Source organism: Acomys russatus, chromosome 10, assembly GCF_903995435.1.
Source record: "Acomys russatus chromosome 10, mAcoRus1.1, whole genome shotgun sequence".
NCBI lineage: Eukaryota > Metazoa > Chordata > Mammalia > Rodentia > Muridae > Acomys > Acomys russatus.
Genome location: NC_067146.1, coordinates 1,870,114 through 1,895,258, shown reverse-complemented (window position 1 = coordinate 1,895,258; position 25,145 = coordinate 1,870,114). Strand labels below are relative to the sequence as shown.

General features: G+C 40.4%; 1 protein-coding gene across 1 annotated transcript in view; it reads left to right on the top strand.

The window, feature by feature from the left end:
- Positions 1-9,435: 9,435 nt before the first annotated feature.
- Positions 9,436-25,145, top strand: part of Mgam2 (maltase-glucoamylase 2 (putative)) — a 79,370-nt gene continuing 63,660 nt past the window's right edge. The window contains exons 1-9 of the mRNA XM_051152402.1: positions 9,436-9,541; positions 13,406-13,482; positions 17,261-17,384; positions 17,493-17,602; positions 17,901-18,055; positions 18,844-19,015; positions 20,095-20,194; positions 21,133-21,245; positions 23,239-23,364. Of these exons, the coding sequence (XP_051008359.1) occupies positions 9,436-9,541; positions 13,406-13,482; positions 17,261-17,384; positions 17,493-17,602; positions 17,901-18,055; positions 18,844-19,015; positions 20,095-20,194; positions 21,133-21,245; positions 23,239-23,364 (1,083 nt within the window). The remainder of the gene's footprint in view (positions 9,542-13,405; positions 13,483-17,260; positions 17,385-17,492; positions 17,603-17,900; positions 18,056-18,843; positions 19,016-20,094; positions 20,195-21,132; positions 21,246-23,238; positions 23,365-25,145) is intronic.

Sequence of the window (25,145 nt, the reverse complement as noted above, 5' to 3'; positions counted from 1 at the left end):
TGGAGAGTGGGGTATGACTTTCACACATACTCTGGTGCCTCATTTTTGACCATGTCCCCTGGAGGGGGAGACCTGGTGACACTCAGAGAAAGAATAGCAGGTTACCAAGAAGAGACTTGATACCCTATGAGCATATACAGGGGGAGGTAATCCCCCTCAGGAACAGTCATAGGGGAAGGGAATAAGGGGAAAATGGGAGGGAGGGAAGAATGGGAAGATACAAGGGATGGGATAACCATTGAGATGTAATAAGAATAAATTAATAAAAAATTAAAAAAAAAAAGACCTGTCCCCAGAATGACAAGAGTAATGAGTGTTGGTAAAACTCATGATGTCCACTGAGGACAGCACAGCCTTGTCTTGGTTGGTACTTAAGGCAGTTAATGTAACACTAGTAAAAGAAGGAATACATTTCTTCTTTGAGTAAAAAGGTTCAGGACTTTTATTTTACTTTTTTATTGCGACTAATTTCTTATGATCATCGTAATTGTCAACGTGGCAGGATGTACAATGGCCAAGGAGATAAGCATCCAGGCACTTCTGTGAGGGATTCTTAAAGCTATAATTATACTGGGAGAGACTGTGTCTATTTGGATAACTAGGTTAGGAGGTCCACACTGAAAGTGAGTGGCACCATTTCCTGAGCTTGGATTTTGGATTCTCTAATCAGGAGAAAGGTAGATGAATACAAGCAATTGTTGTTTTCTACTTTCTGACTGTAGACACAAGGGACCTGGGTCCCTCAAACTCTTGTTTCTTTACCTTCCCTTCCTTGATGGACGATGGCCAAAATAGATCCTTTCTCCCTTAAATTGATTTTGTCATAATATTTTATCACAGTAACAGAAAAAAAAAAAAAAGAAACTAAGATAGCTATAAAGAAAGTATAGTATATGAGGCCAGCCTGTTCTACAAAGCAAATTCCAGGACAGCCAAGCCTGTGACACAGAGAAACCCTGTCTCAAAAAACCAAAAACCAAAAACCAAAAGAAAAAAAGTAACATTTTGTGATTTATAGAGGAGAGATGTCAAAAAATAGAACTTCCCCTTAATAGCTGACCAATTACTAAAAGTGGACATCCATGTTTCAGGGTGCCGAATCACTGAGTTTTTTGCATTGGCTTTGGGGGGTTGATTCTCTGAAAGGAAGAGTTTCTGACCCGAGGGTTCCAACCACCAGCTTGCTCCTACAACTTCTGGGTACATGCCCAAAACTAACTCCACTCCTGCTTGCCAATTGACAGCTGGGAGATACCGGATCACATGTTTGTCTCTTCCCTTGCAAGCTGTTCTAATAGTTTTCATGACATCAACTCAGCATATTATCACGCAATATCTTCTAACTGAGAATTATCAAACCAAAAGGTAAATTTTATCCATTTGTGCATTATAGATTAGCGTGATGTTGTGTTACCATTACAACACGTATAGTGTCTCAAACATAAACTGTGGGGAGCTGAGAAGGAACAATCATAAAAAAAAAAAAACAGGAACTTGTGCAACAATGTATCTTTTATTGAACTTTGGCCAATGTGTCTTCCCAATTTGAATGAGATCCAGGTGCTTATTCCTATAACAAAGGCTAACTTATATGGAAAAAAAGAGGTGGTAAATATGTCTTCCTTCTTTATAGGAGGCAAAATTCTTAAGGAGAGAAACTCTTTAAGCATAGGAATGTCTTTTAAAGGCGCTGAGCCATTGCAGGTCAGAGAAGTATCCACCAGAGGTGTTTTTACCACTTCATTGTTACTCAGTTTCTACTTTAATTGTGTCTTTATAATTTAGAGAAGTTAGAGATAGGGGGAAAGCTGGAGAGGTGGCTCAGTCATTAAGAATGCTGCTGCTCTTGTGGAGAAGGTCCTGTCCATTGGCTAGATCTGGGTAGGGATTCGAAGTTTACTGCATGTATTGTCCTTGGCTGGTGCCATAGTTTGAGCAGGACCCCCAGGCCCAGATCCGCCCATCATAATGTTCTTCTTGTAGGTTTCTAGGACCCTCTGGATCCTTCTATTTCCCCATTCTCCCATGCTTCTCTCACCTAGAGTCCCAATAGGATGTCCTCCCCTCTGTCCCACTTTCCTGGTGAGTGAATACTTTCAGCTCTTGTAGAGGATCCAGGTTTGGTTCTCAGCATCCATACAGTGCCTCACAAGCACCCATAGGTAACTTTAAGGGAATTGACACCCTCTTCTGGTCTCCATGGCAGCAGTCCTCAATCTGTGGGTTGAGACCTCTTCAGGGTGTGTATGGAGGCAAACTCTCTTCACAGGAGTTGCCTAAGACCATCAGAAAATACATATATTTATATTACAATTTATAACAGTAACAGAATTACATTTATGAAGTAGCAATGAAAATAATTTTCTGTTTTGGGGCCACCACACCATGAGAAATTGTATCAAAAGGTTGCAGCATTAGGAGTGTTGAAAAACCACTGCTCTGTGGGAACTAGGACATACTTGGTACACATACATACACTCAGACAAAAATAAAATAAATAAGTCTGCAAAAATTAAAAATAATTATGGAGGAAGTATATTTGATTTAAAGAAAGACTGAATACAGACACATTTTAGGAGGCAAAAATAAAGTCAGAAAATAACGTGACACAGCATAAGCAATTTATTCATTTTTTTGCTTAGTCAACAGATGGCTAGATGTTAACAAAAGCTAGGGGTATGTTATGGATCTCAAACACTGGAGATAAGCATGGTAAAGATGGGCAGAGCCTTCCTTCTTCTGCACTCTTCGTGTTCGATGTGCAGACAAGTGAGCACATTACAGTGTGACAAGCAAAGTCATCAGATATGAACACGAACACAGGAGAGGGACAACCACTCAAACAAGCCAAAACCTACCTTCACCTTCCTTCTTTATTAACATGTGTTTCACCCTTCCTGTCACAGAGAGAGCGAGGACTCTTTTACCGTGTGTTGGGAAACACAATCCTGTCCTCCAGTTGTACTCAGCTTTATAGGGCAATAAATCAGTTGTGGCAGAACTTGGCTCTATTAGACTTGTCACCTTTGCTCCGAGCTCCATATGAAACACAGAGGGAGAGACACAGGAAAGGAAAGGACAAGACGGCGATGAGGTAAGTGCTTTGTCCATGGAGGTATCACTTGAGCGCATGGCACTCTTTAGTTTTGTAAACTTCCCTGCTCCTGCTCTGTTAAGCTATCTAGGTATTCACGATTTCTTTCTGGACCTTGTATTTTCTTCTCTTTAGAAAGGATAAAAATGAAGGTGAAATATGGGATGGAGAGATGGTGTATCTGTCTGTGTGCTGAATTCATGTCTATGTGCATGCCTTTGTATGTGATATGTGTATTTGTGGAGGACAAATGGCAAAAGTCTAATGTAAGGTATCCCTCTTAAACTGGGGGAAACTACTGGAAGAACGAACAACTGGAATCCTTGTGGAAGTCGGTCAAGGGTGGCAGGGATTCCAAGGTGAATGTGTTGCAGATTTAAGGACTTCTAAATAGGAAAGAATTTCTGCCTCTGTAAATCTCCACACATCTCTCCTCTACCTAGATGACAACAGCTTCTATGACAGGGTGACAATAGAGCTTCCAAAGTTTCTGAGCTACCTTGTAGAATCTGAGTCTTCAGGAAGATTAAGGGAAGGATACTTGCTTCTAGTTTGTAGAGGCTGGAAACAAAATTCTCCCCACAAAGAGAAACAGTACTTAAAGAAAGGTGAATTGGCCAGTGTGATTGCCTTGATACTGCCTGTGAGCTGTGTGCTTAAGAAAGTAAGTCAGGAGTTTTGGGTGCTTAGAGATGGTCTCTAATACTTTTCATTGCCTTAAATCCCACCTTTAGAGCTTTATTATCTAGGCCTTAAAGATCTGTACTGTGCGCAATGTGGAGAAAATACTCAAATACCATATGAAGAAGCAGTACCTGTCAGTGCTTGACTCAGTTTTACTTCTAGTTGTGTTTATACAGAAATTTGTTAACATTTTCTCATAAAATGGGAATCATGATGACTGTCTGCTTACCTTGTAGAAATTTTATGAGAATTTTCACTATTTCTTCTTTACTGGGATGTGATGTGACATGGTGTGTGTGTGTGTGTGTGTGTGTGTGTGTGTGTGTGTTTGTATGTGTGTGCACATGCTTGCCTATATGTGGCTGCACATGAGACGTGTGCATGCACACAGGTATGTTTCTGCCTGCACACCTGCCAGGATGTAGTTGCTAAGGCTGATATCAGGGGTCGTTTTTCTAATGTACTCATGTATCTTATTTATTTGTGTCATGTCTTTCTGTCAAATCCAGAGTTTGCCTATATAGCTAGCCTTGCTAGCCAGCTTGCTCTGTGGATGCCACCTCTACTTTCCAGGTTGGAATCATAAGAAAGTCAGCATTCCAACCTAGCATTTACTGATTTCTGAGGATCTCCTGTCCACCTGCTGGAGAATGGAGTGCTGTGATGGTTCAATTTAGCCCCAGCCCACTATAATTACTATGTAGTGGAGAACACATCTTTTAGTATTTAGTAATTAGTGTTGTTTAGTATAAATTAGCAGAACTCTGTTGCCTGCTTTTTTTTTTTTTTATCACTTTCCCCTGGCAGGGCTGTCTTGCCAGGACACAGCAGAAGAGTATTCATTCAGTCATGATGTGGCTTGATGTGCTGGGGTGGGTTGGTGTGTGTGTGCATGTACTCCCCTTTTCTGATGAGTAGGGGAGCGGGAAGGGGAAGAGGGAGGGAAAGGTAAGGAGGGTGGGACCTGGAGGAGAGGAGGGAGGGGGGCTATGATCTGGATGTAAAGTGAATACATAAATAATTTTTTTACAAAGGATACTTGTAACCTGAAAGATGGTACTTTGACCAGAAATAATGCATGTGTCTATAATACTAGCATTTAAGAAGCTGAGGAGGGGTGATGTTGAGTTCAAGGCCAGCCTGGCCTGAAAAGTAAGACACTGTCTCAAAAAACAGAGCTGGAGAAGAAAAAGTACTTTGGTGTAGTTTTGACTGTCAATTACCTTGAATAAACAAGTAAAGGTTCTGATATTCAAGGACAATTTGAATTTCTCTTTGTGTGTGTCCTGTCTACTTTTCTGCTCCTCACTGGCATGAGCTACTGGAGCTCTTCATTCATTAAGTAGATCAGCCTTTTGGTGGTGATACAAATTGCAAATTATTTCCCTCAGCTTTTGCTTGGCTTTGGTCTTAGTATTACAGAAAAATTCTATATGTGATAAAAATTAATAGGTTTTTAACTTTTCTAGATTAGCCACTTAGAAATGCCTCTTATTCCCCTCCCCTAGACCTCTGACTGGTGGTGGGTTCCTCCCTGACTGTCTGGCCACAGCATACCAGGTCTCATCAGAATACCCTGCATCCCTTTCCTCTGTATGCCCCCAAGGCCGTCCTGCTAAGGAGGAAGTGATCAAATCCTGGACAGAGGTTCCGTGGCAGCCCGTAACCCTACTCCCACCTCCATGGAGAATGAGCTATCCATTGGCTACATCTGAACAGTGGGTGTAGGTTCTCTGCTTGCATTGTCCTTGGTTAGTGCATCACTTTGGGCAGGCCACTCCCCATCCAAATCTGCCTGCCTTGATGGGTTTTTTATGGTCCTTTCATCCCTCCCACTCTTCCATACAACTCTCAGTGCTCCTTCCAGAGTTCGGATTCTAGTCCCAGCATCTGTCCCCATCCCTTGCTGGGTGGAGTCTCTCAGAGGACATCTATGTTGGGCTAATATCCACTTATAAGAGTGTATATACCATGCATGACTTTCTGGGACTGGGTTACATCACTCGGGATGATCTTTTCTAGTTCCATCCATTTGCCTGCAAATGTCAAGATTTCCTTGTTTTTAATAGCTGAGTAGTATTCCATTGTGTAAATATACCACAGTTTCTTTATCCATTCTTCAGTTGAGGGACATCTAGGTTGTTTCCAGATTCTGTTATTAATAAGGCTGCTAGCAACATAGTTGAGCAAATGTCCTTGTTGTGTGGTAGAGCGTCTTTCAGGTATAGGCCCAGGAGTGGTATTGCTGGGCATTGAAGTAGCACTATTCCAATTTTCCTGAGAAAGCACCAGATTGATCTCCAAAGAGGTTGTATAGGTTTGCCTTCCCACCAGCAATGGAGTAGTTTTCCCCTTCCTCCTCATGGTGGCTGGTTCGTGCTCATTATTCGTTGATGGGAACTGCCACCATTCTTTGTGGGTACCAGTCCTACATGCAGAGGCTGAGCTGGTGGCTGGTCCTGCACTGACCTGTGCCCTTATTGCTTTGAGCACCACAGATTCTGGCTGCTGCTTTTTTCCAGATGCCTTTGTGGTGGTTAGAAACTATGTTCTCCTGAAAGAGCCAGTGGACTCTGAAAATTGTATGCTTACATTGGTTCCCCACACTGTAACAAGGTCATTGAAACTGATACTGCTGCACTGAGTGGGGTTTGAGGAAAGGCAAAGGCCCCTCTTTCTGCTCACAGATCTTGGCTTGTCCAAAGTCCTTTGAAGGAAGGGAGACAAGTGCTCTGAATTGTGTCTGCATTGCCGCCTTTACTCTTAAAGTGATACTTCCCTATTGTTGAATTTTGCCTATGTAAAGTACACAGGCTTGTTCTCAGAATCAAGGGAAAGTCTGTTTAGTTTGTTTCTTCCACATCCTTACCTTACAGCATTCTTAGGGACACCTCAATTCCAAGGCACAACCAAGACACTATTGGGCCTGAACATTTTTTTCTGGCCACGGAGATACTATGTCAGCATTCTCACTAGGGTTCCAGGTATTCAGGGAACATTTCCTTCACAATGCACTTAGGGCCATGGTGTCATATACTGTGCCTTTTTCTGTTTTTCCTGTTATTGATGACTTCTGTAAAAGCCTTTGGGGAACTCATAGGCACATAAGGGCAATGGATGTGCTATTTGAGATCCTTCAGAGTGGAAAGGTCTCCACGGAGCCCTTTGCTGGTTATAAAATGCAAGCATGACAGTGATCCTGTCCTAGAGACCTATTTTGTATGTATGTGTGCTTATTTTTACATGAGCAGGGGCTGCATCTGAACTTGATGTTCAGAACAGATCATTGCATTAATATCATATGGCTAAAAGAACATACATGGAAAAGCAATTTACAAAGCCTACAAAGCAAGCCACAGCAAAAGAACTGGATTTAAATAAGACAGTATGAAAAGGAAAGAATGACACAGGGGCTAGGGAAATGTCTTGGTGACCAAATTGCTTGCTTCATGATTATTGAAGGTCTGGGTTTTGAACTCTGGCACCAACATCAAAGCTGAGATGAAATGTACATGTGTGTCTATAGCCTCAGCCCTGATGGGTGTGCTCGTGGAGACATGTCGATTTCCAGGGCTTACTAGTCCGTTCATCTAACCAAAACAGTGGTCTCAGCTTCAATGAGAGATCTTGTCTCAAAAGATTGAGGGAGACACCCGATACCTACCTCAACATGTGTGCACATGGGGTGGGTACTGCACACACTCATATAAATAGATACCAGAGAGAGAGAGAGAGAGAGAGAGAGAGAGAGAGAGAGAGAGAGAGAGAGAGAGAGAGAGAGAGAGAGAGAGAGAAGGGGGTAAATTGTATAATTATGTCTTAATTTCAACAATATTATAAAAGAAGAGGCCATGCTTGGGAACAATAGATGGGTATTCCTTAGGACTTCCAAGGTGGAGCCAACCATTCAAGATGCTGATACGTTCTTTGATGGAGCTCAGGTGTGGGTGTGGTGGACAATAACCATGGCTGGAGTTGCAGGGCACCCTGGAACCACAAAGTGCATAGTGATGTAGGACTTGCCATAATTAGGCCAAAAATGTGAGACATAATCCACAGTCTGATCTGTATTTTGTAGATGAAGAGACACAGACCCAGTGAGGTGAGCTGTCTTCTCTTAGAAAATCAGAAAAATAACTCACGTCCCATGATTGCCTGTTCACATTCTCCAGTACTGCAAATGTTTTAACACTGAGGCCAAAGCGTGATCCTCAGGCACGCGGAGAGCCACCAAATGTACGTGTGTTTGTGTGCTAGGAACAGAAGCATTCTGCTGGAACCAGGATTAAGTTTGTTTGTTTGTTTATCAGAGTCTTACAGGTTCAATGGTACTAAACAGTTGTAAAACTCATCATTCATCACACCACGGGAGTTGGAAGGAGACTTGGAATCATTCTTTATTGATACCTGTCTCTCTAGTTGTACGTTTTTTTTCTTCAGAGGTTAGGTGTGAAGATCAAGGTAACAATATACCATCTCAGTATATCCTATCCTGCCATCTTGAGTATATTTGAACATTTTCTTTCCACGATTTTATGTTTTATTGGTGGGGTGGCTCAGCAGGCACTGGCATTTGCAGCCAAAACTCAAGTTCCATCCTGTAACCCACATGGTGAAAGGAGATAACTGATGTCTACAATTTGTCTTTTGACGTCCACATATGCACAGGGAGACATATTTTTTCCCAAATCAACAAAATCAGAAATGAAAAGAGGGACATCACAACAGACACTGAAGAAATACAAAAAATCATAAGGTCCTACTTCAAAGACTTGTATGTCACAAAATTTGAAAATCTAAGGGAAATGGACAACTTTCTTGATCAATTTCACTTGCCAAAGTTGAATCAAGAGCAGATAAACAAAGTAAATAGTCCTATTTCACCTACAGAAATAGAAGTGTTTAATAGTTTCACAGCAACAACAATGAAACAACAACAACAACAACAACAGCTCAGGGACAGATGGTTTCAGTGCAGAATTCTATCAGACCTTCAAAGAAGAGCTAGTACCGATACTCCTCAAGCTACTCCACAAAATAGAAATGGATGGAACATTACCAAACTCCTTCTATGAGGCCACAGTCACCTTGATACCTAAACTTCACAAAGACCCAACAAAGAAAGAGAAAAAGAGAACTTCAGATGAATTTCTCTTATGAACATTGAGGAGAGATATGTTTATAGAGGCATTTCTTCTTCTTTTTTTAAGAGAAAGGCTGGCAATCAAGTCTGTTTGGTTGACAAGTTGACTTCTATGTATGTATATGATTATGTGTGTGTCTATGTAGTGTGTGCATATATGGGTGCAGGTGTACATACATGTGTGGACATGTGTATGTAGAGGCAATAAACCAACACTAGGTGCCTTTCTCTATCACTTTCTACTTTAATTTTTAAAACAGGTTCTCTATCAAACCCAGCGCTCAAGGCTTTGGATAGTCTGGGTAGTCAGCAGGCCTCGGGATCTTTCTGTCTCTGCCTTTCTAGCATGCACAACTGGGACTCCAAACTTAGGACCTTGTGTTTTGAGCCAAGCACTTTCCTGACAAAGCCACATCTCCAGGCTCCCATGCTGACTATCCAATCACAATGGCTGCTCTCCCTGGCTGAGGGTGTTCTTTCATCTACTCTCACCTGGCTTTCTGTTTTTGTCTAGATGGCGAGGAACCTCAGCACACTGGAAATCCTCTTGATCATTTTCAATGTGGTTGTGGTGGCAGTAGACATCCTTTTGTTCCTTCTTGTGCTGGAGAACCCTTCAGGTAAGGGTGATGGTGGGTGCTGAGTATGGAGGATGGGGAAAGGTAGTCCCCTCTGGATGTCAGAGACACCATCTTATTCATTTATCATCACCCCACTACATCAAGCTGTTTAAAATATGTCCCCATGATTAATTTAAGTCATCCTCCAAGATAAGTGGTGTTTTTTTGGCAACTAAACTCTGGATGTAAATGATATTCAGGCTACACTGAGCTCCATCTGTTGCACTTCAATAGAATGAAGAATTAGGCTCACTAGATGTCCACTCTACAGTATAGGGTCATAAGTAATGGAGCGCTCCTGAGAAGGAGCAGTCATGGCAACATGAATTCAAGGCCACATTAGTTCCATGTCATAATGAGTTCTGGGTAAGCCTGAACTACAGAATGAGGATCTGTTGAAAACAGACAAATAACCCAAGCATAAACAAATAAACAAAACATCAAATGGCGAGTGCAACTTGATATACATAGACAATAGAAAAATGATGCTGTGTTTCTGCCTGGTCATATATACGGAAATTAATTGAAAATAATTTGAGACCTAAATGGAAGAGTTCAAACCATAAGCCTTTAACAAAAAGACATAGATAGGAACATTGTTCATGACCTCAGCTTAACAACAGTTTATTAACTGAAACTCAAGCACAGAAATCAAAGAGGAAAATAGCCAGATTAGACTTAAATGACATTTAATATTTAATAAAATTGAAATTTGTTGGCCTTTAAATGATATTACCAAGTAGAGAAAAGCAGGGGCCACAAGAATAGCGCTAAGATTTCAAAATGACATATATTGTACTACTTAACATCTAGGATACATAAAAATATTACAACTTATCTAATACTGTTATCCTTCTAAGTGGACATAGCTATTAACATGGCTCCTAATGGCTAATTGCTATACCCATAGATCAGTGCATGACTCAGCCTTCATCTGAGAAACTTCTTCCTCTGGTAGATGGTACTTAACACAGAGACCTTGACCTGGTCAGCGTACCTAGAATACAAGGTTAAGAGGTGCTCAGCCCTAAGTGGGATGGACATATCACACTCCTCTCACCAAGTCTCAGAGAACTTTGAGGGAGAGGAGGGTAGAAAGAACCAGAGGTGGAAGATAAGTACAAAGTCACAATCTGTTCAGGACACAACATGGAGGCTGCACAAATGAACATTGACTGTGACAGCATGGACAGGACTCATAGAAACTCAAGCTAGATAAAAATCCCAGCATGGACTAGGGAAGTGGGCACAAAATACACCCACTAGCTGAAGAGATATTGGTATTGGGTAGATGCTGGGGAAGGGAAAGCTAGTTTTCTTTAATGAGGTACCTTTGATAGGCTGACCACACTCTAGGGCAGGTTCTGGTCCAAGAATAGTTGGACAGCAAAAATGAACTTTGTGGGAGGGGACAAAAAACACACAAAGTTTGGTGGATAGGGAACAGAGAATGGAAATGGTAGGTATGGGAGAAATTTGAGAGGTGAAATAATCTCAATATGTTATATGAAATTCTCAAAGAATAATAGCAATGTAAAAAATGTGATTCAGAAACAATTTTTTTTCAGTGAATAAAGAATGTAATTAGACCCTTCTCCATAAAAGATCTACAAATGACCTTAAGACTACAAAGCATATTTAGCAACATTAAATATTTGGATAAAACAAGCTATCAATGAGCCAATTCTTTACTGAGATGGCTATAATAAAATAGTTGGCTAGCAGTCTTTAGTTTACGGAGAAACTGGAATCTTCATATAGTCCCAAGAGGAAAATAAAAATGATGCATCTAAGTCTGCAGCTTGTAGAAAATATTAAAGAATGGCCCAGAAATTCCACTTTCAGAGTTGTAGCCTAGAAAAGTGAAGACACACATTCACACAGAAGCTGCTGCAGAATAGAATTATGTGTACCAGTCACATGGTGGAATCAGCGGAAATGTTCATCAACTGTGTTCTTTGCATAATGGAATACGATTTAGCCACAGAAGAGAATGAAATAGTGATAGAAGGAACAGCATTGAAAAGTCCATGTCAGACACCTTTTGTGCTATGAATTTATCTGCCTGTCTGCCCATGTATGTCTGTCTGTATGTATGTATGTATGTATGTATGTATGCATGCATGTGTCTATCTATCTATCTATCTATCTATCTATCTATCTATCTATCTATCTATCTATCTATCTATTATCTATCTGTCTACCTATCCTTCTTTCATGTATTACATCCCAAATGCAGTTGTGCAGTTTCCCCTCCCTTCTCTCTTCCCAGTCCCTTCCTCCTTCCTCTACTTTCTTGAAGATCTATTCCTCCATTTCCCTTTTGAAAATGGCAGGTCACCCAGGGGTATCAATAAAATATAGCATATCAAGTTGCAATAATATTAGGCAACCCCCTCTCATATTAAGTGTGGATGATGTGACTTAGTAGGAAGAAAATGATCCCAAAAGCAGGCAAATGGGACAGATTGTGTTTATATGAAATGCCCAAAATAGACAAATACACAGAGACAAAAATAGATGCATATTTTCTTAAGACCAGAAGAAATGATGAATAGAAAGAGATCAATAATAATTATATGATTCCTTTTGGGTTTGATGAAAGTATTCTAGAATTGTTGGTACTTAATGCTTTTCCAACTTTGTAAAATAGTGAAAACCGTAATGTTATGGTCAGTTTCTACTGCTGCAATAAAGATCATGATCAAAAGAAACTTGGGGTATGTGTGAAAGTCATACTCCACTCTCCATTCAATTGTGGAGAATGTTCTGCCCATTGGCTAGATCTGGGTAGGGGTTTAAAGTTTACCGCCTGTATTGTCCTTGGCTGGTGCCTTAGTTTGAGCGGGATCCCTGGGCCCAAATCTGCCTATCATAATATTCTACTTGTAGGTTTCTAGGACCCTCTGGATCCTTCTACTTTGCTATTCTCCCATGCTTCTCTCATCTAGAATCCCAATAGGATGTCCTTCCCTCTGTCCCAGTTTCCTGGGAAGTGACACGTACTCTGGTGCCTCATATCTGACCATGTCCCCTGGAGGGGGAGACCTGGTGGCACTCAGAGGAGGGATAGCAGGTTACCAAGAAGAGACTTGATACCCTATGAGCATATACAGGGGGAGGAGGTCCCCCTCAGGAACAATCATAGGTGAGGGGAATAAGGGGAAAATGTAAGGGAGGGAAGAATGGGAAGATACAAGGGATGGGATAACCATTGAGATGTAACAAGAATAAATTAATAAAAAATAAAAAAAAGAAACTTGGGGGAAAAGGGGTCTATTTAATCATAAACTTTTAAATAGAACAGTCTATCACTGAAGGGAGTCAGAGCAGGAACTCAATCAGGGTAGGAACTTGGAGGCAGGAGCTGTACAGTGGCCATGGAGGAGTGTTGGTTACTGGCTTCTTCTTCATGGCTTACCAAGTCTGTCTTTTTATAGTACCCAGGACCAGCAGCCTAGGGATGGCACCATCCACAATAACCTGGGCCCTCCCATATGAACCAGTAATTAGAAAATGTACTATGAACTTGTTCACAGGGCAATTTTTATTGGAGCACTTTCTTGATTGAGGTCCCCTCTTCCAAAATGAATCTAGCCTATGTCAAATTGACATAAAAACGAGGCAGCATGCACAGAACTGCATGTTTTATGGGGCTGAATGTATGTTATTTGGGTTATATGTCTTAAAAGTCAACTAACTATATATTATAAAAAGAACAAGTAATTTAACATTTGATGACGTAGCAAGGATCATGCATAAATATTGGTAGTAGCTACCAGTGACTTGATTGGAGAGTGGGCCTAGAGTCTGTAGCTCCGATTACACAGCAAATACCAACTTTGGCCTTTATTTTCTTTACAGATTCATTTACTCCTCAGTGCCCAGACATCCCTGAATCAGAAAGAATAGACTGCGCACCGGGCCAGGTGGTGACAGAGGTTAGCCATGGGATCCCTTCTGATAGCCTATGGGGTTTTATATCAAATAAAAGAGTACAGTTAGTCGGGAAGGGAGAGTGGTGGGGGTGCCTTATGGTTCTGTAATTTCTTGTCTTGTTCATACATAAGAAAAACAGCTGCACTAGGGATGTACAGGAAACAGACTAGAAAATGGGATGTGGGTGTAGACAAGTTCCAAAGGCCAAAGTAGGAGGAAGTTAGCAATGCCAGAGCTACTTCTAGGTGTGAGTTGACCTTGGAGAGGTAAATGCTTGTGGGCTAGCCTACTGTTCCTCTAGAAAAGGGCTATCAGGCAAATGTGGATGACTAAGTCACTTGAACTTATATTGCTTCTTGTAACAAGAGCCTGCTAAAGTTGAGTAATAGCAAATGAGGTCCCAATGGACGCGTATGAAAGAAGAGATTTCTCTCCTGAGTGATGTCCATGGGAATATCCAATATTTGACCCTGCCTTACTGTGACACATCTGACTTATGTCATAATAATGGTGTGCATTTAGATTTCATTTCTGTACCCTGTATTCTACCTTCTCTATCCAATTTTGTTATATTTAAGTAGGAATTAGTACTGTATGAAATTTTAGGTTTCAGGAGTTGATATCTTAGTATATCTTCCTACTATAAAGAGATAGAAAGCTTCTGTTTTAAATCATACATTTTTTTTTGTTACTCTTATTGTTATCTGTTTTATTGGGAAGGTTCACTGTATGTGAAATTCTTCCTAGGAATTCCATAGCTTTAGTTTTCATTGCAAACACAATTCACTGTATTTTCTAATAGATGCTTATTTGATTATAGTGATTTTTTTCTCATTAATGATTGTTTCATATGCATTACTTTCCATTTAAATTATGATTATTTATTATATAATTGTTACATAAACAGCTTAAACTTCCTATCATTCTTCAACTTTTAGCAAGTTATTACTTTGAGATATTATTTATAGTTAAATCACAAACAACTAAATGATGATTCTGCTTTGTTTTAATATTTATTTATCATCCATTATTGTGTTCCATTCCGCTTTTATAGTTCTTCCGGTAGTATTCCCATAAAGCGATGATGGTCAGAAACCCTATTTTTGCACGAATCTTATGAAAAGTTCTTTTGTTCTTTAATTTGAGTCTTCATTCTTTCAATGGAGAAATTTACAGTGTTCAGGGAAGGATCACGTTGTAGTCGGACAGAAGCACCGTTTCCTTCTGTAGAAATGGTATTTTGGGGCAGAGTTTTCTTTTGACAGTCAGAGGAATCGTCCTGGCCAGCTCAGGCCTCCTGTCTGAGTCTGTAGCCTTCTCTGAAGGACGTGGAGCTCCTCGTGATCATGTAGGCATTACTCTGCGTCCCATCTGTTTCCAACTCCAGGTCAGCGCAGCTTTCTCTGCGCCCTGTGTGAGTTATAGAATGCCCGGCATGCCCTGGGGTGTTGCCCTCCGTCGGGTCTGGTCTGCACCTTGGGCCTGAAGCTTTTGCTGAAACTACTGTAAATTGTTAACTCTCGCTCCTGTGGTCGGATTGGGCCCCGCCCTGAATCCGCAGGAGCTTCTTCTGCCCATGAAGCCGCTGTCAGATGGGAAGAATGGCTTTTCTTGTTTTTGAACTGTTGTGGTGCCTTCACTGAATGATAAGAGTTTATAAGCGCGGATTTGCTTCTGGCATCTAATTTTTAAGTGGCTGGTTTGTCCTTTCGTTCTGCTGTAGTTACAACACCCCTGGAATAAGTCCTGTAAATCTTCAAACTCTTTCCTATCTTTGGTGAATGTGTTATACACCGCTGTAAGTTAAAAAAAAAAAAAAGTATTTAATGTTTTATTCCATTTAAACATTTGCAAATAGAAAGTTTCTATTAAACTATTACTAGTATAGTATAGATTTGAAGTTGATTTTTGAATATTGATTTTGCAACAATAAATTTACTTAATTTCTTATTATATGTAGATCCTTTTGGAGTTTTGAGATATGATAATGTTCCTACTAAATAATAATAATTTTAAGATTTTAAAATACATATATTTCATTTGTTTCTCATCTCATCCACACACAAAGAAAATAAGTATTTTTTTCTGTCTGAAATCTCAGTAAATTTTGAGATCATTTGTCTAAAAGCCAAAATTCAACCATAATGGATTTTTTAAAACCCCAAACTGTGTAAAGTCTATTTTTAAATCTAAGCATAAAATGTGGCAAAATAATAAATATAAAAATAGAATTTCCTGATTTTGGAACAAATTGTACACATTGTTAATAGACTTATAGTATCGGAGAGTCTGTTGCCATAATGCTTGGGTTACATGGAGCTAGGTGCTTTCCCGATTGTCGGTCTATTCTTAAAATTCTTTTTTATCTGACTGACACAAATTCTATTTGGGAGATAACTTAGGGATGCACTGTAGGTGTGTACGATGTTATAGGCAAGCAAGGCTAGGAGACTTGTTGGGAATCAACAGCAATATTTCAGACATGAACTTAGGACAACTGTACTAGGGTAGTAAGAATGGAGTAGGAAAACGCGAGAGGCAATTGGGAAGCAATGTATGAAAGGTATGCTGTGTTGGTAATTAATTGTCCCAGGGTTTGACCTTTGGTGTTTAGGATAGAAAGAAACTGTTAGGGCAGGTTGCACACACAGAGAATGTGTTTATCTGAATATTGATTGTTCTCTATAGAGGCCTGTAGACTTTGACATAGTTTACAGCAGTGAAACTGACCTTTGGGCCTTCGTAGGCCTCAGTTTCAAAAGTGACAGGGAGTCTTGATGTCTTCCCCAGAAGCAGTAGGGATACTCAAAGTCTTCCTCTTATAATGTGCTAGTTTCTGTTATGCAGAAAGAACAAGGCAAGGGATGTATTTTATGTGTGGAGATAAATACATGATTTGTAAAAACTGTATGGTTATAATTTTAGGATTTTTCTTCACAGATACTTATGATTTAGTCATAAAAGTCATTCTGTCTTTTCAGAGCAATTAAACCAATTATTGGTATCTAAAAACTCTTGTGGATAGTATATGAAAATAAGCAATGGTGTGACATCATCTAAATCTTTATGATAGAACCCATGCCAGACACATTCTTTTAACAAGAGTCAGGCATTCTAGGTGTGGACAGAACAAAATGGGGAAGTCCCATTCATATTTTTCTTCTACTTGCAAATTTCCTCCTGAAATTCAAGGTTACAGCTTAATGTGTTCCCTTCTCTTCATCTTGTCACGTCCGTTGCTCTTCCTCAATGCTGTTGGCACAGTAAATTTGTCATTTTTTTTTCCTGTCTGCCATGCACCATTGTTTTCTCTGCCCAGAATATCACTCACACCAGAGTATCTGGTGCTTACCTGGCTAACTCTTCCTGGCGCCCTAAGAGCAGATTTACCTTTCACCTACCCATAGTGCCTTCTCATCCCACCTAAACTACCATCCTAGGAGAAATGGTTGGTGTGTGTGCTTTCCTTGCTCTCAGAACATTCTATTGGAACACTCAAGTCACCATGCCATTATTACCATTTTAACTGCCTTGATTTTCAACTAAACAGTTAGTTTAGTGAGATTAAAAACTAAGCATTACTGATCGGTGTCATCACTTTCTTATCTGGTAAATATAGAATGTGTGTTGGATGGCTAGATAAACTGCATGAGTGAATTGAGGATGGATACATGAGAGAGATTAATTATGACATTTGTCAAATCTTCCTTGGAGTAACACAGGCTATAAATTAGTAGGCAAGAGACACTATGTATTGGAAGCTCTGTTCTATTGTTATAGGATGTCTGCCGATGGCAGCATAAATGCTGCTGGAAGCCAGTGGCAGATGCCAAAGTCCCTGCATGCTTCTTCCCCAGGAACTGGGGTTACGAAGTCACCAAGGTCCTTAATGATACAGGCACAGGTGAGCACTGCCCTAATGTGGTCCCGGGGGGCCACTGTGTGCAACCCAGCCAAGATGGCTATGAAATGAAAGCTAAAGCTGTCTCCTGTTTTCATTTCCTTGCCTTAGGGTTGACTGCTCAGTTGAAAGCACTGCCAACCCCATCTCTTTTTGGAGATGATATCACTGATGCCCTCTTTACAGCTGAATACCAGACATCCAATCGTTTTCATTTTAAGGTGGGTGAAGGGATTACCACTGGATAGAACTCTGGAGATAGCGGCGCCCTGCCCTCTTCCTCTCTGCAATAAGCAAAGTGCATGTCCATTCCTTTCTGTGGGCACCTCTGGAGGAGATGGGCAGGCATCTTTACTTGACAGGACACACATGATTGGATGATTTCAGCTCAGAAATCAAAATCTACAGGGCCAAGATTTGGAAGCATTCCCATGGGCCACTGATTCAAAAGCAGCATTTCCTCCAGATCTACAAGGAAGCCATCTTACCCCAACGTATTTTCTGGTTTTCTTCTTGCAGATCACGGACCTCAATGAGGCACGCTATGAAGTCCCTCATGAAAACATCAACCTCATGAATGAGACTGCAGATGCATCCATTTTAAGCTACTACATAGAGGTCATCAATAAGCCATTCAGCATCAGGGTACTGCGGAAGAGCAACAACAGAGTCTTGTGAGTTCTCCATCTTTGAACAGTGAATCCCAATGCAACTCATCATGACATGCTCTGGGTGCACACCAAGATGAACTAGAGTTGGAAATGGGCTTGAACTTCAGAAAAATATAAGATAACTTATCACGCCTCATTAAAAAATGGCAATCTGTTATGACTGTAGAGCAGAGCATGAAACTATGATATATCCACTTGCTAAATTTCATAAATATATTCTTAGTAAGTATACATCCTTATAGCTCTCATATATTATGGATTAGGACATTTTGTCATTTTGAGTTATTATTCATACTCAAACACAAATTTTACTGTTTACCATTTCAAAGTCTCATTACCTCTGAATGTTGCCAACAAGCACCTAACACCAATTTGAGCTTACAGTACAGATTGCATGGTATAAAATATGAATATTAAGGTCAGTAAAACCTGCATTCAAATCCAGGTACTAGCAACTCTCCAGTCACCTGTGTGTTATAAGGCACTATACCTCAGTACTTTCCCAGCAGGACTAGTGCTAACAGTCCTTAGTGTCCACAGTAGTGGCTGGAGGAATAAAGTTGTGCTTCTATTCCTCCTCCAGTCATACAACTTTGATGTTGGAGTCCCATCCTATGATGCTCCCCTAGATTCAAATAGATGAGGAGACCATGGCAATACCTCGAGAGGCAGCCTAAAACTTGGTGCTAAAATCTGAGGTCACTCACCTCTGATCACACGTGGAGAGGCAGACACGGCTTTCTGCAGAGCCTGAGTGCTTCTGTGACTTATTCTCTCCCCCATTTGTCCAGGTTGGACACAGGGATTGGGCCTCTCCAATTTGCCCAGCAGTACCTGCAGCTGTCTTTCCGACTGCCCAGCTCCAACGTGTACGGGCTGGGGGAACATGTGCATCAGCAGTACCGACACAACATGAGCTGGAACACCTGGCCCATCTTCACCAGGGATGCCACTCCCACAGAGGTCAGGTCCTGCCTACCCCACTCCTGTCCATAGCTCACAGCCAGGAACACTCGCCTTTCACTTCTAAAAGTAGCTGACAAAATACAGATATGCCTTATTTTGCCCAGTTGACATGGCTTTGTTTTGGAGGAATACTTGTTCTTGAGTTTAAGAGATCCACAAGTTAGAAATATAGAAATTTTAAAACAACTTTCTTGGAAGATATAATTTAATGGCTACATAAGAGAAATAAGATAATATTGGAAGACAGCCAGGCCTCGTGGTGCAATCCCGTAACCATGGTTATTCATGAGGCAAGAGGATTGCAACTTAAAGGATGCCCTGGTGTAAGTTCAAGAGGAAGTTTAAGGCTAGCCTGGCCTTACTAGTATGACCTTGTCTCAAAATACAAACCACAAAAAGGACTAAGGGTGTTAGTAGTAGAATGTTTGTGTTGCTTAGTGTAAGTGAGGTTCTGGATTCCATACCACTCTCACAAAATGAAGAAAAAAGCTTTGATAAAAATCATGTTTTCTGGTGGTTTTAATAAAGAGGTAATTAGAGAAGACTATCAATCAGGAGTCATTTTCTGGGGAGGCTGTAGACAAAAAGTTCCTCTTTAACTTCTCTTGTATTGTCTATTGTATATAGCATTTTGCATATTGATATATTGTATTTATCAGCACATCTCACAGTATTGGCTGCTTATTTCATGCCATAACATTTGGAGCTGTGTTCCTGTAGTGTATCCTTTCTGCCTGCCATTCCATTGCATACATAGATCGAATATATTGTGTTTTACCATTGATTATGGTAATACCATTTTGATACAACACTTGACTGAATGTTGAGCACATATCTGTATGACTTTGTTTTCATCTTTGTGAATCATATCTACTTGTTCGTTTATTAGAGACAGAGCATTGTTGGATCAAGCTGGTATGGAACTTGTTATGTAGCATAGGCTGTCCTTTAAAGAGCTACCGCTTGCCTCTGTCTCCTGAGTGCTGGAATTAAAGGTGTATTCCACCACAACTTGCAGGATAAATACTTCCAAGCACACAATCCCATCACGTCTGCATTTCCTTTCTTGTTGGCAGGGTATGATTAATCTGTATGGAGCACACACATTCTTCTTGTGCCTTGAAGACACCAGTGGGGCTTCTTTTGGAGTTTTTCTGATGAACAGCAATGCCATGGGTAAGTAGCATCTTTTTATCTTCTCTGGATAGGAATAGATATAGGCATGATGCTTTTATTTTTGGGAATTGTTTTTTTCCCCTGAAAATAGATTCTTCTTTTACACAGCATATCCCAAGCACAACTTCCCCTATCTCCACTCCATCCAGCCCTCCCATCTCTCCTCTCCCCAAGATCCATCCTCCATTTTCTCTTCAGGAAAGAGCAGTCCTCCAGGAGATGGCAGCCAGAATTACTTTTAACATGAGACCTCACTTAACAGTCATGGGTTGCTTGGACAGTGTTTCCTCTGAAACTAGAACATGACAGTAGTTTAACCTGTTCAGAAGTCAAGCTCAGGCTTAGAGACACCTGACTGAAAGCTGCTACGGGAACTTCCTATGATGAAATGTGTGGATAATCAGGTCAATTGATGTGCACACTCCAAAGATAACTGTTCACCCCAGCAGGCTTCATGCTGTTTGCCTGTAGGTGGCAGGCTGTGTTTCTACAGTGTCTCATAGCACCCCTCTGCAGTCATTTTCCTGCAGCTTCTAATTAGTTGTGTGTTAAGAAGAATTATTTATTAAAAAAATAACTGTGTGTGTGTGTGTGTGTGTGTGTGTGTGTGTGTGTGTGTGTGTGTACAAACTGTGGTCAAGTTCATCTAATAAGTTTCCAATTTTTTCCTTTGGGTTAAACCACTCTTATATAACAGAAATTTATTTTAATGTGACCGTAAACAATAAAATTTGCTTTTTGTCATAAGCAACAAGAAACAAGATGAAATTCCATTTTTGATAAATGTTGTGTTCAAATAAACGAAGTTCAGGTAAAACAAATGTATGTGATTCATTTTCCTTTGAAAATGAAGCAGAGTTTGGGACAGCCCAGCTCTTCATGTCTCAAAGAGATGTGCATTTTCAGAGGATTCTAAACATTCATTCTAACCCTTCCAGAGGTCACACTTCAGCCTGCTCCTGCCATTACTTACCGCACGACCGGAGGCGTCCTTGACTTTTACATCTTCCTGGGAAATACACCAGAGCAAGTGGTTCAGGAGTACCTGAAGGTATCTCTCTGCCCTCCCTATCATGGAGTGGTGGCTATTTTCTCATATATTTGTTTGAGTTAACAAGACAAAAATTAAAGTTATTAGTAGACAAGATGGATATAAATGTGGATCTTATGAGTATTTCATCACTTTTTCTTTACTCTAATGAACTGACTGGATGTTCTTTGTAGCACTGTAGGCAGCACCCAGGAAGCCTTGAGAAGCACAGACGGAAGTTTAGTTCTGATTGCTAGGCACGCCCACAGTCCATTTCCTATTGATCTGGCTAAATCAATCATCTCTAAGACCCGCGGATACAAATCAGCAAAGTTCATCCAGTCAGCAAATAAATAAACAAGCCAGGAGGAATTATATGAGATAAACCCTACTTATATTTTATTCAAAATGGAGGATAGGAGGCACTAGACAACTTTTAGTCTAACCTCACTTCAAAGGTGCAACTACCAAGAATGGTGACATGACTACTTCATGATGGTGTATGAAGGCTATTAAAGATGGCTCTCAATTTCAGTGAATCTGTAGTAGAACGAAACATAATCCTAGTCCACCGTAACAGGAAGTATTTTGTGTGGGATTAAGAGGCACAGGAGAAAGCCTCTGATTAGAGGACAAGGACACTTAGGATAATACAGGGCAAGGTTCTGGTCTTCTTGAAGTGTTGGCTTGAATACTTGTGAATACTGAATACCTCAAGATTGTTTCCTCACCCATCATAAACTTGGTTAACCAGTTTTTACTCGTTTGCCACATCCTCTGCAGTTACGCAGGTCACCTTCATGTCCTTCTAGCTCTGTGAAGACAGGAACGCAGTTTACTTTGTCTCATTATATTATCAGTCTGTCTATGAGAAACCTTATTACACTGCAAACATGGAGAGATTACTGAATGAATGGCTATTACCATTTTTCAGGGCTGGAATTATGGCTCAGTGGTAGAGTGCTTGTTTGTCACTCACGAAATTCTGGCCTCTATTTTCAGCACCACTAATAAACCACAACAAAATAAAACACTGGTGGGGTTGGTGTTAATGGCCAAGTTGACAAAAACCTAGAATTATCTAGAAGATGGGCCTGTGGGCCCTTCAGTAGAGAACTACCTTGACAGTGGATGAGGGTAATTCTTAGGCAGTGTATAAAATGGAGAGAGAAGAAGAAGAAAAGTATTAGAAAGTGTTCATTGCCCCTCCCACCCCCACCGTCTGCCTCTTTCACCTGTGGATGCGATATGATCAGCATCTGCAACCCTCTGCTGCTTTGACTTCTCTGATATCATGGACGGTAACTTGAGCCAGGACAAACCTTTTCCCTCAAAATTGCTTTTATTGGAGTATTTTATCACAGTAACAAGAAAAGAAATTGAGACCCTCGCCTTCCAGACAGACAGAACAATGGCTGCTTTTCTCTTTCCTCCAATTTTTTATCTTACTGTTAGGAATTCAATTCAAGCTCTCTTCACTGCTAGGCAAACCCTCTATCAAATCAGCTTCATCTTCAGACCAATTCCTTTGCTCATGGGACAGTGGTCCTCAACCATACTAATGCTGTGACACTAAAACATAATCCCTCATGTTGTGGTGACCACCAACCAAAAAAATTATTTCATTGCTACTTCATAACTCTAATTTTGCTACTGTTATGCACCATAATGTAAATATCTGATATGCAGGATATCTGCTATGCGGCCCTAAAAGGGGCTGCTGCTCACGTGTTGAGAACCGCTACCATAGGATGACATTATTCATCCAATATATTATAAAAATCCTGCTGCTGAAAATCTTGCTGCTGATGTTGGGACTCGTTTAGGTATTTTAAGTGATGAAAGACTTGAGATTTGGGGTTTTGCAACAGGAGATTCCTTTTGTTTCTGATGATTTTAGACCCGAGGAAAATGAAAAGGAATAAAGTAATAAATGATTCAGATGGGCTTGATGCTACCAAGTTCATTAGTGTTTGTTATTAAAGCTCAGATGCTATTCCTCCTCTCTTCCAAGGTTGTTGGGCGACCATTCTTGCCTTCCTATTGGAGCCTGGGCTTCCATCTCAGCCGCAGGGATTATGGTGGCATTGATGGATTGAGACAGGTTGTACAGCGAAACCGTGATGCTGAAATCCCATATGTGAGTTGAGGCTTTTCTTATTATGGTTTAGATACAATTTCATCTCTTTCTCTTTCTTTGCATTCTCTCCAATTAAGAAGAAAAATAGATACTGTGATAAGTTGATAGAGGCACACACAATGCCAGAAATTAATATAGTGAATTATTCATATGCCCATGCAAAGGACATAGTTCGTTGAGCCAAAGGACTTGAAATCTCTTCATATATCACCACAATGTTGGGCTTGTTAATATTGCAGCTTCTATCTTGAAAAAGGGAGAATCTTTCACTTTACCTTGGGGAGTTTGGGGTGAGAAATACTTTATATATGGCATTGAAACACCTGTCTCTGAGCACAAACACCGTCAAGCTTAGCAGTAATTTTAGGAATGAAATCAACACACGATGATGTGGTGAGCAAGAGCTAAAGGTGATAATAATGACTTACAGTAAGAAAATTTTACAGTGACCTTGCAAAGCTCCTTCCAGATTAACTGTGGAGCTCCATGGTTGCAAAGTATTTATGATGTTCAAAGTTCTCCTGTAAACCAAAAGATAACTCCAAGTGTCTACTGTCTAATAAGCTCCTCACATGGTGAATGAAGTCAAAAGAATTTCCTCAGGACTGACTCTTCATACTTTGGAAATTATGCAGACATATATATTTGGCAGAGACCATATTAGTGGAAATCACTGGCTTGCTCTCAGGGAATTCAAGATGGCAGACACAGCAATCAAATTTTCCTAGAAGAAATATCCCCATCGTGTTGTTTGGTATTTAGGGTAAAATGGTTGCATTTACATTTAATTATCCATGTATAGTGTCTGAAAGCACTTTAACCCAAGAAGAATTAGACCAATGTTTTATGTACTTATATTATTCTAGAAAGGCGTTCACAGTCATGTTAGTCTCTCATTTATCACTATTTTATAAATGAGGAAATGTATGGTTTCACTTTTCCAGGATTGCACTGCTAAGCAGAAAGGTCAATTTGTATGCACAAATCTTGTGACTCTACTTGTAGTATTCTTTCTAGACTGTCCTTCTCTGCTTCTGTTGGTGCTACCAGGTCAGGAACAAATGAGATCTTCTTTCCTAATTGGGAGCTCCCCTCTCTATGGCTATGTGTGGCATCCAGGGTCTACTTAACCTCTTGGGATCAGAGCAGATGATACCACATTAGGCAACTAGCCTCAAGCCATAGGAGGAACGTATGAGGGACTTTCATATGATCCCAGAGTAAAGGGAAGATTGAAAACAAAGAATATCCAGAGCCAAGTGCCTATACCAAAGGCCCCAGTCAGCCTTTACCTCCCCATTCAAAAGACTTGGAGATAACATTTAAGATCTTAATATTCCAATCTCATCAAGAATAGCATCTTGCCATAGGTCTCCAGCTTGCCACAGAGAAGCACCTGCCTAAGGCGTCTCTCTGCAAGCCCTCTGTCCTCCTGGCCCTGTTCTCCCCAGTTGTTCTGATATTGACCCTCCCTCATTTCATTCTGGGCTCCCTCTTTTACAGGGGGGAGGGTGGGACTTGAAAGAAAGAAGGGAGGGGGCTATGGCAAGGATGTAAAGTGAATAATTAATAATACTAAAAAGAATAGCATCTTGCCGTCACACATTGATATGCAAGCAAACAATGCACGTATGAGAATTTGGTTATTTAAATCTCTATACTCTGTCAATCAATAATATGAATCATTCCTCTAGAAGTTTAATAGAGCAAAATACCCCTTTCTCTTCTTATGAACATATATTTTGACTTGATATTTGGGATTCAATGTGTTTATGGTTATA